Source organism: Lepisosteus platostomus, chromosome 2 (assembly GCF_059453375.1).
Source record: "Lepisosteus platostomus isolate fLepPlt1 chromosome 2, fLepPlt1.hap1, whole genome shotgun sequence".
NCBI classification, from domain to species: domain Eukaryota; kingdom Metazoa; phylum Chordata; class Actinopteri; order Semionotiformes; family Lepisosteidae; genus Lepisosteus; species Lepisosteus platostomus.
In genome coordinates this window covers 16,136,464-16,154,663 of record NC_142612.1, presented here as the reverse complement: position 1 = coordinate 16,154,663, position 18,200 = coordinate 16,136,464, and the positions used below count along the sequence as shown (strand labels likewise).

The 18,200-nt window shown below is 39.5% G+C and overlaps 1 protein-coding gene across 6 annotated transcripts in view; it reads right to left on the bottom strand.

Moving 5' to 3' along the window:
- The window catches only part of LOC148676031 (nectin-1-like), a 29,001-nt gene that overhangs the window by 4,777 nt on the left and 6,024 nt on the right, over positions 1-18,200 (bottom strand). For 2 of the 6 annotated variants that reach the window (XM_088600662.1, XM_088600669.1), the window contains exons 3-5: positions 4,162-5,267; positions 3,708-3,810; positions 3,003-3,148 (exon numbers count right to left, since the gene is read on the bottom strand). In XM_088600662.1, coding sequence (XP_088456788.1) covers positions 3,003-3,148; positions 3,708-3,810; positions 4,162-4,537 — 625 coding nt within the window. In that variant the 5' untranslated portion in view covers positions 4,538-5,267. Of the gene's footprint in view, positions 1-3,002; positions 3,149-3,707; positions 3,811-4,161; positions 5,268-5,831; positions 6,268-18,200 lie in introns of those variants that run through there. The other 4 variants (XM_088600653.1, XM_088600679.1, XM_088600696.1 and 1 more) reach the window with 4 other exon arrangements.

The window sequence follows — 18,200 nt, the reverse complement described above, 5'->3', positions numbered from 1 at the left end:
AAGAATCTAGGATTTAATATACTACTAGCAACAAAATCTGCACAAAGGGCCATCTCCACTCTTCTCATCTGTAATCTTCTTATGTCCTTGTTTTTATAATACTTTTTCTGTACTAAATAATAAAAGAAACATGTGCAGGGTGATACTGTAACTGTAGTATGGCCTAAATCACCTTAACCACAAGATGGCCTGTTGAGTCCCTTTTTATTTGTGAGAGGGACTGCAGAGAAAAACAAAGCGCATGTGTTGGCCTTATTTTGCACCACGTGACCCAATGGCACGGAGGAGAGAAAAAAACCCTTCTGAAGGGAAAATCTCTGGGGATCCAAGGCCATGGGCTGCCCTCCCTCCAGGCAGGCTAATGTGGTAACAGAATTCCACTGAGGCTCAAGGCTGTCTGCTCTGAATTCAAGGCCCATATGATCAGTAAAGAGGCAGCTAAGCTGTTGTGGAAGATTCATATTAAAAGAGGTTTAAAAATACGAAGAGAAGACTGGATCTGGAAGCAAAAGCTAGAAAAAAACGTCATGTTAGCTGCAGAATAAGAATCACATGGTAATAGCAGAATACAAGTCACATTAGTATCAGAATAGAAGTACTGGTAGTATGAGCTTTTCAAAAAAGCTGTAATTGTATGTGTGAAAGTTTATCTGAAACTAGGAACTATTGATTCATAAAGGGGAGAAAGGAGCCGCTTGAAAACCTAACCATTTTCTGCCTGGAATTATTACCTTAATGATATTGGGTCTGTTTTTTTAATGGGTCACTGACTCCATTAGATAATAAATACATTTTATGGCTCTCTCTGTAATTCAAGATTTTATATAATGGTCAAATAAGTCAAAAGTTCAGACAGAACCCTATTTTTTCTTCCTCAGTTTTCTTTCAGTTTACAAACTAACTCTAAATGGAATGTCAGCAAGTTGATTATGAGCTTCTCTGCAGTTCTGATCAAGAGTGATCACTTGTTATCTCAGAGTGTGGATATCTCTTAAGATACAACGTCTGTGCCTATACTTATTGCATGTACACTTACAGTTATAATACTAAGCGTACGCTTGTATTATACAAGCAGCAATAGAGTTATTAAAAAAATAAGAATACACAAGAGACACAGAAAAAGTTAATAAACCTGCACTGTTGCCACAAAAAATAAGATGCGTCAGGACTTCTTGTTAGGGTGACTTAGAATATTCATCTTATTTATATCTGAAAAAAAGAACTTACTTTTGAACAGGAATTAACAGTTATTCTAAGAACACTGCTTCACAGAATGCATCAGATCTTAAAGATAATCAAAAATATGTCAGCTCTCAATAACAGTTTAAGAATTGATTATTTAAAGTCAGATTTTTAATGTGCAGACATGCACATTTGAGAGTGAAGTAAAAAAAATAAACCTGTGTTTTCCTGTTACTTTGAGGATTTTCTGTTCTCAATTCCTTTGCTGTAAAATATCAGAAAGCAAGCATCAACTGTAACATCAAAGAAATACAGGCATCTATGAAGGTTAAAAAAAGATTAAAACATAGAGCAAATTATTTGGCACAATTCGCAGTATTAGGTTGTAATTATATCACATAACAGTTCACAGCAAATGTTCCACTTACTGAATCGAGTTCCCCCAGGCAGCTGGAGAGGATACATATTCAACATGGTGGAAACATGTGACCATGCAGGAGAAGTCTGACCCATGTGTAAATGGAACATGTACTGTATCTCTCTGGAGGACCCTAGTTAGTCCCTAGTGGAAGTCTAACTGTTAGTAACAGACAACTCTCTTACTTTTGCGTGAAAAAAAACCAATATGATGATTACTGAAAGGAGCAGTATAACAGCAAGAGTGAACAAAGCCATATAATTAGTTGAAATTCCTAAAATGAAATAGAAAAATGAAAGATTGTTAGTCAATGTGTAAAACCATAAACTGTGAAATCCTCAGTTTAACAGGCTTTGGATCTAATGGATAAAATCTAAACGGGATTGTCTGTGAAGTCAGAAGCACCAGACTTTACCCGCAGTAATGGAGAAATGCACATCTCACAAATCAACGTAAACTTAAGGACTACATAGATTTAAGATTCAGGAATATCAGCGATATCCTATATGGGTAGGTCAGTTGCTTACAATGGATGTTGTTTGTGTTTTGTATGCTTTAGTTAATTTACAGTATGTCTATGAAACATGAAAGAAAGAACTTGTATACTTATGATAAAAATAATAATTTTTATTGACTATGTTGCTGGTCGTGTTGAAGACTATGTTGATTTTAAATGTTAAAATTAAGTCAAAAGATCCAGAAAGCATATCTGATATATATTATATGATTTTTTTTTGTCATGTAATAGTTTCTGCTGAAAAAACATCCATTTGAGATTTTACAGCCATTCGGCAATAAGTCCATTAACCCAAGGGGATTCTGTACTTTAAAATACTGTATATGCTAATTTAATATTATATAGTATTTTTTTTTAGCTTGTAAGATCAACAATATGAAACAAAATTGCATTGACAATCAAAGCTCATCTTTTAAAGGGAATGCAGTTTTTGGATGTTTACTTATTACCATATAAGTAACCTTAAGTGTATTAAATCTGTCAGAAAAGTGTTCGTAGCTGTTTCACTTGTGAACATTCGGGTAGTTATTCTGTCAACACAAGCAATGTTTTCTCTCAAGACATCAGTTGAGTCAGGTGTTTTCAGAACCAGCATGACACAGCAAATGTGCAGGTGTGCATCTTCACATCAGTCAGCTCTATCTGTTTTTACAAACAATTGCCTATTTAAATCTGAGGTGTACAAATAAATGGTGAATAAGATTAGGAAAATAAGTACAACATGCAATACTGGCCTTAATTGTTGAACTTCTGCACTTTAAATAATTGGAAAAACGATCAAACAAAACTATATTCCGTTCAAAAACTAAAAATGTTGATGAAATATTTTGAACTTCTAAATAATGAAAAGGTAGTCTCTTTCTTAAATAAAAAAGAATGCATTACCGATTTGGAGATAAAGCACTCCTGTTGCTGTGGCATTAGGGGTACTCGCTCTACAGTAGTAGAGGCCACTGAGGTCAGGGGTGATGACAGAGAACTCCAGCTGAGCTTCAGTCACAGCTGCCCCGTCTGGGAGGACCTCGTTCTCCCTACAAACACCAGAGAGGGTTCACAGAAGGGACTTCTCTTTCAGAGCTGCTGAGTGTTAGTGAAAAGAACCCATGTGACACCGCGCAGTAAGAAATGCTACAACTCTACCATGTCTGGCTGCTTGTATAGCAGCACATGAGACCTAGGGCAGGTTTTTATACCTCAGGCTAATGTACAGCAGGGTGCTGTCACAGATGGAATTCTGATTGAATATGTTCGCAACAGTAAATCAGCCTGCATGTTTTCTGTTACAACGCTCTTGCGATAAAAACAGGATATCACTTGCACACCACAACCAGAAACTCTCACACAGGAACTAAACCAGCTCAGCAGTAATTCAGAAGAAGTCAGCCATTTGGTTCTTTCTATTTCTCATTTTGTTTAGCTGTGCAATTAAACAGCAATCCACTAAATACACACAAAACCAGAACACTGAAAACAAAGATTTTTGCTCTTCTTTATGCCTGCCCTTATAGTGCAGGGTATTGAACTATGCACTGGTTTGAAGTGCAATTCATTCTTGGTACTGTTGTCAAGTGCCACAGACGCAAGACATACCTTTTCCAATCATATCTGTCCACGGGGGGGTTAGCATCTGCTTCACACTGGAAGGTGAGCTTAGTTGGTGTGTTTATTTTTGTCACAACAACAGAAGGGGGATCTGAAAACCAAACAAAACCTCATTAAAGAAGCACCACATGGACATTTACACTCTCTAGTATTCAAAACCAGTGGTCCCAGATATCATAAACAGTCTGATGGGCTGTAGCCACAGCTCACAGAATACAATGCAAGGTGACAGCAGACAGCGGTGTCTCTTTGTCACTGTGATGCCACAGGTGAAAGGTCACTACGATCACGGCAGCTTTCTTTCTCCACAGAGCCCTTTGGAGGTCATCTGCCCTGAGCCAAAGACATGTATTTACCCATCACGAGCAGGCTAGGGACCCTGAAAGTGAATGCATGGCAGGTGCAAGGAATGGAGTGGAGTGGAGCATGCGTGACTCCTTACACTGCACGGTGAGCTTGGAAGAGACCACTTCTGGCTGGGCCAAAGACAGGTGCTCCACCACGCATTGCACCTCCTGGCGATGCATCGAGCGTGCTGGGATGGCTCGCAGCTGGCTCTCGATGGTAATGGTAAGGTCCTTGTGCATCGATGAGCTTTCCATGCTTCCAAGCGTAGGAAAGGGAGTTCGCCAACTGATTTTAGCAGCCGGCTTGCCATTCTCTGCCCTGCAGGTTGCTATGCGACTTTCCGTTTCACCTTCTTCAATTGGGTCTTCTGTAAAAACCGTGATCTCAGGCTTCACTAGAAAGAGAGAGTGTACTGCTGGGTTACCTTTCTGACCTACAACCACTGTCTGACGGTTTTTCCATTTGTGCATATCATTTGTGCTTTTTGTGCATAGGATTCAGTGGTGACATGCAGTCTATAATAAGATTCATAACTGCACATTATGTGAGAGGGTAGTAGGCTCAGACAATATGGAGATTATTGTCTGACCTACATTCCCCAGAAGGCTGTGGGGAATGAGATCTCATCCTCAGTCACCTGACCAGCTAATATGAGACAGTCATATTTAAATAAATTGTTTTCTTCTTGATGCCTGTCCATGACATAACTATGCAGAATAGACACTGTTGAGATGGTCTCTGTGAACTTTTTACATACTTTTTTTGCAGAAGCTACAGTAGTTGATAAGGTGGACACACAGAACTGGTTTGAATTGGACTCTACTGTGTGATTCTATACTGTTATATAGAAATGCAGGCTACGAAACTAAGTAACCAATTGTGTTAGAAGAAGTTATCTTTGACAAATAGAGAGGAGGAAGATCTGTGTGATTTTGGAACACTGCCAATCTGATCAGCACATGGAAGTGTGATAGATAAAAGTAAAAATATAACAGGCTGGCTGAGTCAGGTGTATTGAGGGTCAGTGAGACAGAGAATGCAGCAATTCTTGATGTCCCGCTGATGGTTTAACCTTCCCCTTAGCTTGTCCATCTCGTTGGCCAGCAGGACACTCAGGAGTGGAGTCTGGTAGCCACGGTGCTTCACTCTCGCTTGAAGTCCTCACCGTCTACCGTATCTACCGCGTTCGCTGGCTCTGCTCTGGGTCAAGTGGGTCAAGATATACAGATGAGGAGCAACACGCAACACGTCGCCACTCTCCGGCGCCATGTTGGATAAGCAGAGAAACATAACCCAGGGTCTACAGAATACCTGTCTGCACACATTGCTAGTCTAAGGACACTAAAATACATTGGAGGAAATGAGAGATGTACACAGACAAAAACATTTTGAAAATGAACAAACTAGGCAACTGGGCCAGGCCCTTCAGTTTTGCCCATTTAAGGATCATATAAGTATATGCAACTGGTGTTATGATGTCAACACAGGGATGTTCATCTGAACTTCCTTCCAATACTTTTGGAATCAGTACTGTAGCAGAGCTAGTCCAGATAGTGAGAACTGAAAGTCAGGATGCCTGCCTGCCTATTCACCACTTACTACTTCGAAGACCTTAATTTTAAAAAGATGTGCCATTTTAAGACTTGCTTCTAAGAAAATAATCCTTCTAGGCTTTTTCATTGGAACCTACATTGAGATGGGTCTGGATTTAATATGATGATTTCTAAAGAGACTTTTCTCTTGGTTTATCACAACGGGTCTTACCTGTCACGTTCGTAGACCCCTCCTCTTAAGGACGCTCCAGCCCTTCCTTGTTTTCCACTCATCACCTGCACCTGTTCCCTGTTCTAACCCCCTTTCAGTTCTCCTTAAAAGCCAGTTGGTCACTTTATTCAGGGCTCTGCATTTGATCTCCGTATTGTGCGAGTCCTGGACCTGGAAGCGCCTGGTCCCGTTAAGGTTTTATTCTCTGTTCCTGTTCCTGTCTCCCACCAGTTCCTATCCAGTTCCCGTTTTTAAATCATGTTTGTCTTGGAAGGACCGCCCGGTTTTGGACTTTTGCTTTCGTTTGGATACCCCTTTGGATTTTCTCCCGGATTGTTTGCCTCGGCCACACCTCCCCCGAACACCAGCGCACCAAGGACACGCCCCCTGTTTTCATCCCCACATCCTGCATGATCTTTTCCCCGTGTTTCTTCACTTTTCCCTGGATCGTGTCATCTGCATAGGGTATGAAATAACTGTTTTTGTTACATTACCATTAACCATGAGTCTCACTAAGCGATGAAATGGGCCACTGGGAAAAATGGTGAAGATGCAAATATATGTGCCTTCATCTGAGGGGGACACATTTTGTAGGATAATGGAGCCATCCCACTGTCCTTTTCTTTCAAATCTGACTCTTTTTCCCAATTCGTTGACAGGAATGGGTCCTCTGTCAGGTCTGTAGACGACGAAATTCAAATCTGCTGATCTCTGCCAGCTAATCTGCGACAGGTCTTCTAAAGGGTCCTCCACTACACACCCAAGATAAGCATCCTCACCCGCTGTGCTCACAAAACTGGTGTTGCTTATGAACCTCACTCCTGGAAAGTAAAAGGAAGAGGTAATCCATCGATTAGACACGTTGCCAATTTCACACACATTTACCTTGGACTTCCTTGTTGGTACTTTGTAAGTGCTGCAGGGAAACATCACTGAAAAATGAATCAGTTTTCAAGGCAAAGGGTTATCAGATAACTGGGGTCATTGTGTATGTAGTCCAGCATCTACAATTCAGTACAGAATGAAATGCATGCAATGGATTTATTATATAAGGAATATTCTCACAGGACAGGTGATCAGAAAAGAGACTGAGAAGGCTGATGATGATTTATTTCAGCTCATACTCGATCTTAAATAACAGCAGGTACTGAAACAATTTGGGTGAAATGCCATGGGTGCAACAGCAGTGTCTCACCTGGGATTTGAACCCAGAACCTTCCAATCAGGAGTTCAGAACCCCGACCTTCTTTGATCGGCAGCATCTCTGTAAGACTTTAACAACCTCGTCTTACCATTACTTGACCAATGGCCCACAAATAAAGTAGCCTGCTAGAGAAAAACAGCCCCCAAGAATAAGCAGGGTAGGAAAGTATTAGAAAGAAAACCTGTGGGGATTAAGTGGAATGTTTTATACTGTATATATACCTTGGTCAGGAAGAAGCACAATCCTGCTGATTCAAAGCACTTAAAAGTAAGCAATAAATCATCAGTTTGTAAAGACTTTGATTTTTACTGTGATCAACTAAACAGTTAGTTTAACTGTGATCTATTAAATTGGCGATTTATTAAATTAATTGATTGACATGTTTCAGCCTTCAAAAAGCAGAAATATCCCTTATTTGAACAGATTACTTTAATTATATAATTGCTCAATAACTGTGAAGTGTACCTAGTCTAAATAAGCAGCAGATTTAGGGTAACCCGCTGTATAAGACGGGGGCTCTCCAGAGCCAGATTCAAGACCGCTAATCTAAACATGACACATACCTCATTAAATGTGTCAACAAAATAAATGCAATGATTCTGATTTGAAAAAACAAAAGATTATCTCAACAATTGCATTACTGAGTTGGTAAGCTACATGCTCAGAAATGAGGTGTAACATGGTAAAGAAAAGCAAAGATACATGTGTAATACTGCTATTTGCATTTAAATTAACTACTGTCTTTATTAGGATGACAGAGTACCCATTGGGCATACCTAATCCATGGGCTTGGTGATTTTAACGCAGATGACCTGTGCTGTTGTGACTTGTAAATGTGAGAGAGAGCAGAAAGAGAGCAAGACACTGGCAACAGAGTATGAAGTAATTGAACATGGAGTCTACATGTGTATTTGCAGTAAATATAAATACAGTGTCATCAACACACTCTTTAGCCATTTGAAAATCTCACAATTTGTATAGCAGGTACTTTTCTAATTTTGCTTTGATTATTCTTTTGATTTGGAAATAGATGAATATTTACATTACAATTTACCGTTTTTTTGCACTTAAATAGATTTATTTTGAGATCCAGTTGAGGGTAAAGTTAATGCTAGCTCTGCCTGCCTTTAATGTCACTGTGGTTGAAGTGGGACATATACAGTATACTGTATATATTCCACATATCCAGCTCTACAATATTACTGCTGAACCACATTGTGGAAGGTATTAGGGTAATTTCTGGGATCTGTTAATTTAGCCTTTACCAAAAAGTATAGTAAGACAGAATATACAGGTCATGTGCAACCTTTGGCACATATGGAAGGACAGGACATTCACTCATAAACAGATTATAAAACAGGACAAACATACCATCTCATCTCTGAGCCTGTTTATAAAAGCTAATAAACTTTTGATGTTTGTCGGGTTTTGGGGCAGACTGTCACGCCTGACATCCCTCCCTAGAGGGCACTCCATTACTCCCGTTATTGTTCCTGTGATTGTTGCTAAGCTCCCCAGGTGTACCTTCTTATGTGTATTTAAAGACTAGCTCCTCCAGTCCTTGGGGCTCATCATTAGGGTAATGTTGTGAGGCCCGCCTAGCACCATGAAACCCTACAGCCGTCTCCTGAGGGTGTAGGCCTCATCCCCGACACCTCCTGCTTCCTGAGCCCAGGGTCTGGAGGATCTCGCCCCATCACCCTTGGACCTCCATGTTTTGTCTGTTCGTGTTTTCCCCTTTCCCGGGGATTTTAACCTTGTCGCGTCCCAGGATGAATTACTCGCTGCTGGACTCCAGGACTCTGCCCTGACCTGCCTTCCGACCTGTTTGGATTTGGATGGCGTTCTTTGTCTCCCCCATTCACTGTCTCAAGGACTGTCACTATTATTTTGCGCATTATTAAACCCCTGTGTGTTTTCTTTTATCACACCTCCTGTTTTCTCCAGCTCTTCCCGCATCGCATAGGGTCTACTACAAGACCTGGCACGCACCTCAGTCTGTGGTCGTAACACAGACCTAACACGCATTACTGTACTTATTGAGCCTCAATAATAAACTGAATCTGCACAAGACTGTCCTCCCCCTCTGATGAAGAATTTCCCACAAGAGTGGTTTTGCATGCTTTCACAAAACAGATGTCAACGTGGATAAACGGATTTACTGGTTTTTGCAAGATTTATGTTACCCACTAAGGCCTTATTTTAGATTTCACACTTCCCTTCCAGTAAAAAAGCTACAACTGTCAATTATGATAAGCTCATAAAGCAGAAATACTTTTGTGCTTAAATGGTGGTCTGGAGTTCGAGGGGCACCTGACAAACTGACAAAGGAAGGTCTGGCATATACTGTACTTGCAATAGGTATCGTTCTGTGCTAGCTCTGGCGCAGCCCAGGGTTTCATTTTATAGCTCAGATGTCAGAGTTGGGTCTTTTCCACATTAAAGAGACCCTGGCAGACTATTAAAGGGTGAAATGTTTCCAGGAATGTCTCAATAAGTTACCCCCCTGTTGATCAGCCTTGCCTGTCTCTGGGCTTGCGTGTGTGAGCTGGTACAGAACATTCCTGTGTTCCTCCCTGCAGGTTTGTTTCAGCCTGTGGCTTGTCTCGGTGGGCTCTGGCGCCGGGTCTCAAGCAGAACCGAGCTTCTCCTTCTCAACCTTCAAGATTATAGAGGCCGGAAATTACTCTCAGGAGAAACTCACTTTCGCAAGCTCATGATTTTCATTAAGGTGGTCTTGCGGTCTGTTTAGCCTGGTTGCAAAAAACAGAAGATCTTTGATGCGTTAAACTTAATAAAAATACAATTCATCTGTTTTTTCTACATAAAAATTTATTTCTTAAACATTTTTTGGCCTCGCATCATGCTAATCTCCATACCTGGAGAAATGTTTTACTAGGCATTCTGAGATGCTGAGGTAACATTAACACAAAGAGTGTAGTGTTTGATCTCACATTTTCCCAGAATACAGGTATTTCATTTGCAGAAGTGGTATCAGTCATGGGCTGGTTATTAATTTACAGCACATTTGGGCAATGGTTATTCATTTACATGGGAACAATTTACCTTTCATGTCCTCAGGCATGTTAGTAACCTACTTTAAAACTTAAGCAGTTTCACAGTTTATAAAAATATTGTTTAACTTCAGTAATTCCCGTGCATCTAAGCTAGAAACATCAAAATGTCAAACCCATGCAATAGTGTGAGTTGTTGCTATGCAGCACATATCCAGGAGTTCTTAGTATACAGGATATGCAGAATGTCAAATGGGATTTTGTTTTAATGCATTTCACAATACACAGATGGCATGCCATCACTTTATTTTTTGTGAGAATATGTGGTACTTTTGTGAAAGGAAAAAGGCCATTATTCAAACTTTACCTCTCATACACACACAAATTGCTCTAACATACACATAAAATGCACTCACATTCACTAGTTTTGCCTCTCATGTTCCCATTGTGAAGGAGTGTTTTGTGTGTATGTGCGAGGTAAGACTCGTGCATGTAAGAGCGTTTTGTGTGTATGTGAGAGGTAAATTTGAGAGTGAGAGCATTTTATATGAATGTGAAAGTTAAAATGGAGAGTGTGAGAACATTTTGTGTGTATGTGAGAGGAATGTGTGTGTGTATGATAGGTAAAGTTTGAATAATGGCCTAAATGGCACCTCATAGCTGAAAAAAGTCCACCTTACTAAAATAAAATTCAGAGCAGGATTGTATATTTAACAGAAATCGGTGGATTTTGCAATAGTGACTGGGTTTTAATCAGACCTTTCAGATTGAAGTTCTTAATGCCTGTGAGCCACATAAAAAGTTAGGACACCTCTAGGAAACTACTCCAGGATTTCAGTTAGAGCTTTTTGTTGGCTAACTCAATTACAGTGCCTTTATCTTATCTGCAACTCTGGCCGTTAGGATTGTTAATATTTTGGTTAGCTAGACAGGAATAATCTGGCCCATTCCCCTAATTTCACAAAGATAACTACACATCCACCTGTCACATGGCACTCCTTAATCACGCAATGTCTTGCTGTGAGGAAAATATCTGCCTTTTTACTTTGAATCTCAGCTTCTGGTACCTGGAATAACAATGATTGTAAATAAATTGTGTAAAAAGAGTACTGCGTTTAGAACAGCTTCCTTGTATTTGTAGTTCATGCTGTAACATTTTGTCTATTTCAACAAACGTTCATCAGTGAATTATTAGTGGAATTATCCATTCACTGAAGCACTTAACCTCCTACTGCAGGTTAGTGTGCATCTAAGGTTAAAATTGGCAGCTGCAGATATGAAGACTCAAAAAAGTAAACAACAGGCATTATGTGTTGTCCACTTACCGTGTTTGTCTTGCAGGTCAACTTGCAAGACATAATACATTGCTTTGTTTTTCAGTCCTGAACTATAAAGTGCAGAATAAGCAGAGTAAATCCTGATCTCTCTCGAACCTTGTTCATGAGTACTGTATGCGACTTGTATTACTTTTACACTCAGTAGACTCCAGCCCAGGCTCTTAACAAGAATCTGAAGAACGCAAATTATAATGAAAACGACTGATGTGCTGGAACATGCAGGTAAAATAGACAAGAGCATTACCACCTACCAGCTTTATCCCAAAAGTTATGATGATGTCACTGCTTGTGAAAGCGCTCAAGACTGAGGGCACCAGGACTGAACATTGAGAGAGGCAATACATTAGTGGCATTACTGCCTTGTAGAATGATCTTATCAGATGGTAGAATATAAGTAGGCTTGATCAGTATTGGAATGAGAGACCTAGAGGAAAAAATGTTTTGCTGCTGGAGTCCCAATTCCTGCCTGGAGAACCACTTTCCCATAAATGCACATGAGAATTCTTGCCCTGAGGTTACACTTTGTACACATAAAAATAGCACATACTGTGTATTTGTTCAAGTCCAGTCATGCAATCATAATCCTAGCTTTGTAGACTACAAGTACACGTTTTGTGATGAAGCTAATTACCTGATATGTGATATTACATCAATATTTTTAGTACAATATTTATCTGTAATTAGCTTGGTATTTACACATAATTAGTCACTTTAATTACACTTCTGATTTGTTTTCTGTTTCAAAAAATTCCTCATTCCACAGATGCGTGCAGTGTAAGTGAAGCCTATTTACACGAATGAACCTATTTTTTAATTTACTGCTTATTTTTTCACCAACGGACTGATCAGCCCAGTGATGGGGTGGAGCAGTGGCTCTGTGGCTTAGGATCTGTGCCTGTGGCTGGCAGGTTGCCGATTCAAATCCTGTGGCTGGCAGAGGAATCCTACTCCGTTGGTCCCCTGAGCAAGGTACTTAACCCCAACTGCTCCAGGGGTGTTGTACAATGGCTGACCCTGTTCTCTGACCCCAAGCCTCTTTCCCTGTCTACATGTCTCGTGGAGAGCAAGCTGGGTTAAGTGATAAGACACATTTCTACTGAAAGAAATTGTATATGGCCAATAAAGTCATATTATCTTATCTACTGTATATTGTCAGTGACATCTGCCACATTGCCTTTACAGTTTGTTTGTTCCGCTTTGAGGAGAGCACCTGCTCTGTTATCTGCATACATGTTATCTGCGAGAGTTCAGAAGTTCCTGTAAGGCAGCAGATGTTCTTTAACGGTCATTTCTTTGGCTTCAGACCCTTGTTGGCATGACTGATGAATTACAGAGTAGCCAAGGCATAAACTATTAACACAACAATTACAGACAATTTACATGAAAAAAGCAGTAACTCTGTTGCTGACAGAAAGACTTCTAAAGCTGTTTTATGCAAATATTATGTCTTATAACATTATTTGATAAGATTTATCACTTGTACTCTATATCATGCTCATTTTGTTCCTTATTACTTCTAATAATTAATAATATTTATAATATTCATTGCATTTATACAGTGCTTGTTATCATTTTAAATACAGGAGGGGATTGACTTCCAGGTGCAGACCCATCTGGGAGACCACAGCACCTATTCTGTACCAACAGACCCACCTGGGAGACACACAGCAACCTTCAGCACCCGCAGACCCACAGCAACTCAGAGGAAGGAGTGAGAGACTGACTTAGGGAGGACAGGTTGTACAAGATCAGAGTGGAGACAAGCAATTGCAGACTCATGTGTTTGGGTTTAGCTTTTGGTCCTAATCTCTTACATTTTGAGACTCCTGTAAATTGCAAACTTCATTCCTGCTGAGCAGCAGTTCTCAGAGATAGAGCTTTGAGTAAAATATGCGTTTTTTATTTCCTTTTAATTATATTTTTATTCGCTCTTTCATTTTAACAGTGTAGTGCTCTTTTGTAATCTTTTCAAAAGGGCATAAGTGGAAACTTGTGTCTTCCAGCTTACTAGAACGTCTTGCTGCATTGGTTATATTTTATTCAAACTCATTGCGTTGATGCTTGTGAGTGACTTATACAGTGAGACTTATAATATTACCAATGTGTACAGGATGGCATTGTACTGGAGCCTCTGGCTGAAGGAGCTTGCTGAAAAATACAATAACAGTGTCCCACCTGAGATCTGGACCCACAATCTTTCACGTATGAGTAATGTGAAATACAAAATATCCTCTAAAACCACATCTTCTACCATCTTCCCATGTGCTCCCTATCCCAACTGTCTGCTTTTTTGTATCTGAGGGTAATTTCCATTAACTGATGATTAATGTTGACACTGACACATCCTGCCATGATATTATTATTATTAATAATAATAATAATAATAATAATAATAATAATAATAATAATAATAATAGCTTACACTTATATAGTGCTTTTCTGGACAATCCACTCAAAGAGCTTTACAGGTAATGGGGACTCCCCTCCACCACCACCAATGTGCAGCCCCACCTGGATGATGCGACAGCAGCCATAGTGCACCAGTACGCTCACCACACACCAGCTCTCAGTGGGGAGGAGAGCAGAGTAATGAAGCCAATTCATAGAGGGGGATTATTAGGAGGCCATGGCTTGTAAGGGCCAATGGGAAATTTGGGCAGGTTACACCCTATTCTTTTCGAGAAACACCCTGGGATTTTAGAGGATGTGATCTTAGCTGACTTATCTATTCAAATAAAGGATTTTCATATGTTTAACTCAAAGAATAGAATACAAACTCATTTTGTGTAGTTTCAAGGCGGGACTTCTGCCTATCTCACTGAGCTGCCTCAGTGCTGTTTCCTGAATTGAGTACTAAGGCTTGACTGACTCTGTGTGCTCTATACAGTGTAAGCTTTCCTACTAACGTTTTATCTGGGCTGTTTAAATAATACAGGGTGTGTAGTGTGCATTTTCTTGATCGACAAATTCCTTAAGTGAGAAATTTGGAAAGTTTCAAACAAATCCTTCTAGAACTGGTAAAATTATTGATTCAATTGGTATATATATATAAATAAATAAACAGTATAATTATACTCAGAAAAACTGAAATTAAAAATGTCCTTGATTTGTTATGTCTGTGAAAAGTACAAGGCAGTTGAACCTGCTACATTTAATGTATTTGTAAACATAAGGTGACAGTTAAAATTCAAAGCAGTTCAGTGCCTGAAACTGGTTTTTCAACCTGCATCTAATGTCTTTAACAGATAAGATAAAAATATGAGTGGAAGTGTAAAACTGCTACAGTTTTACTTTAAACCCCCCAAATAATTACACACTTTTTTTCTTTTAAGGTAAACATTTTTTTTAAATTAATCTTTGTAGAATCATCAGTTATTTCTCCAACTTCCCTCCTGAATAAAAATTATTCGTTTTGCTTTATTTATATATTCCACACATTTTGTGCAGGTATAGGGTTTGATTTCTTTGCTTATGGTTACATTCTCAAACATTTTTAAGGCTATTTTAACATGAAAAGTGCTATACAAAATGGAGTATGTACTCCCACAAACCTTTGTATAAAGAAATGCCTACTGATCTCAGTTTAAAATGCACTTCCACGTACAGCAGTTTCCTCTGTATAGTTCTGGCTTGAGCTAGCTGGGACTCATTCAGTAATATAGTACATAGTGCAAACTGGTCCTCAGTGATAAACCACACTCCCACAATGCAGTACAGACGTATACTAAGGAAGTTGCTGAGTTTTGTCCACGTCAATACTCTTAACAGGGAGGAGTAAAATGACATACCATCCAAAACTTCAAAGCACTATAGTAGCCATCAAAAGTGTTTCAGAGGTCCATTATTAATTAAACATTTATAATGCCACTTGTAGATAATGCTGTTTCATCTGTAAGAAAATAAACCTTCTGAATGCTCTCTTGCTCTGTAACTGATATTAAACAAAATCTTTACCTAGTGTAATGCTCCTCAATGTCTCATTACAGGGCTACTGTATTATGTCTATTTGTATAAGGGTAGTTTGACCACATATAGTTTAGGAGTTGTAAAATTGCACTTAATAATTGGATATTACAAAGTGGATTGGATAATATAAGAATTTGGCATCATACAGGTATCCCTAAACATAGGCATAGATAGGTCACTGAGGACATTCATCTGAAAAAATAAATGTATTCATACAAAGCCATCACAGGTGAGTTGATTAAACAATTCCATAAAATTTATGTAATATATACAGTCAACAATATGTTGTGCAGTATTTATGTAATTCCAAGATTCAGGTAAGTCTATTGAGGACTGCATGGCTTCATTGATATGCACATTAATGTACCATGGAAAGCGTATGGTTCAACAAAATTATAAAAAGATTTTTTAGACAATTTGTATAGAAATATAGACAAATGACAATTAATCCTAAGTCCCTTATGGCCCCATTGATTCCATTTCTGAGATTCATTTCACATTTTCATTTCCTAATTGTCACGATTATAGTCCCCCCTCCTTAAGGGTGCTCCAGCTCTTTCACTTTAGACTTCATTCTGTGCACCTGATCCCTTTTACCCAGCCCACCTTAAAAGCCAGGCGCTGACGCTCATCCTGGCTCTGCATCTGGTTTCCGCACCATGCGAGTCCGGGACCTGGAAGCGCCTGATCCCGTTAAGGTTTTAACCTCTGTTCCTGTTCCTGTTCCTGTTCCTGTTCCTGTTCCTGTTCCTGGTTTTTAATTCCTCTTGTGCTTTTGGATACCCTCTAAGGATTACTCTCTTGGATTGTTTGCCTCGGCCACACCTCCCCCGTGCACCAGCGCACTTTGGACACACCCCCCTGTTTTCAGCCCCGTATTCCTGCATGACGGTTTCCCAGTGTTTCCCCACTTCTTTGGATTGTGTCGTCCGCATAGGGTCCGGAAAGAACTGTTCGTTACACTAATTAAATTAACACCACCTTCAGTTTTTGGATCAGGAATACACTATTAAAAAATTAATTGTAATAGTGTTATACATCATTAAAGCATGTGGCTCAGATGTTGTAGGTACAGTACTGTATGTTTATATTTAGAATAAGTTCAACACTAGTCTTTTTGCCCAAAACAAACAACCACAAACAAAAATGAAAGACTTTAAACTGAAACATTACTGACAAATTCAGAATTGGATTCACAGACTTGTTCCACAAAAGGTCTGATAAACGACAAAAGTAAATGTACAAGCAATGTACAGTAACTGGCACAATGTCACTACAAGGATATATAATCACTGCTGGTCATTGAATTTCCAGTGGATCCAGTAAGCCAGCATTTTTGATTAACAGGATTCATGTTAGCTTGGCTTGGTGCACAGAGATGTGTCCGTAATACTGATTAAGATTCAGGTTCCCATATGTCCTGAGCCAAAGACCACTAAACAACTGCCACTCCAGTACATTTCACAGTCTACTAATGCCACATGTCAGGCTGTGGCAAAGTTACTGGTATGTGAGAGGTGGGCATCTCCAGGTGGTGATAACATTTGAGCTAACAAATAAAAACATCACACAACTCTGTGGGTGTACGCCTTATCCAAGTCTCAGTCACAGGACGCATGTCGACAGTGTCCTTGTGTTGCTGGGAAGTCAAGGAAAAACAGGAAAGCGAGAAAAAACTTTATTGTGTTTTTTTTCCCATGAGAAATGATACCCAACTAATTTTAACTGTAGTATTTTAAGGTGACAATTAAATCTTTGTCTCTTATTCTTTATTATTTTTGGAAGAAATATGATCATCTAATCTGGGCAGGAAAATGTATATCTCTCATCACTTAATCATACAGAAAGCATTCAAATGATGATACATTCTATTTTAAAAACTAACTATGCAAGTAGTATTAGTTTCCCACTAGTTTCCTCATTGTTATTTGAAAGTCTTTGCAAAGAGACTGAATTTCTTACCTCCCCAGGCCTTGATAGCTTTGTAATAAACTTCATCTGAAATTTGAGAAAGTACTTTTGAATACCTACCCAGAGGATAAGTCTATACTAGGACTGTATACAAAATGAGAACAAAAAGACTAGATCAAACTGCAACATTTTCAGAAACAGTTTTATGTGTCACCCACACATGAAATACATTTACCCCTTTAAAGAAGTGTACAGTCTCAGAAAAAATGTTTTGTGTTTTTTTCTGATATTCTTACCTCAGCTTGTGCTACTTTCCTCTCCTTTGACCTAATTCTTCATTAGACTTCTGTCAACACCTGCTAAACTCTGAGATTCCGGTCCTACTCTCATCCTTCTCTTCTTACTCCCCTGTACATATCACAACTGTCCTCCCCTCATTCTTTTTCCACTGGTGTCCCTCAAGGCTCCATCCTGGGCCTCCTACTGCTATCTCTCTACATCCAGTCCCTTGGTCCTCTAACCTCTCAAAGTCCTTAAACTCTAAATCGCCGCCAATACTTACTTGCTTCTTACAAACTATCATGTTACTCCAGTCTTGCTACTGGCTCACTACTGCCGAAAACACCCAATTCAAAACCCTTGTCTACTTTTGGGTCAAGCACTCTGATACTATCATTCTTCAATCTCTTATCACTCTTTACACCTCATGATAAGGACTCCCAGTTTCTCTGCTCCTTCTCTTCCACCTCATCTTCCACACTTCCCTTCCTTCTGTTCTCACTTCCAGAGCCAGGCCATTGCCCAGCCTCGCTCCTCAGTGCTGGAATGAGCTACCCACAGTAGTTAGAGCAGCTCAGTGACTGGCATTCTATGGCAGATTGGGGCTCCTCTCATTAAACCTCTTACATTCTTCAGTACTTGCATGGCTCTCAAGAAG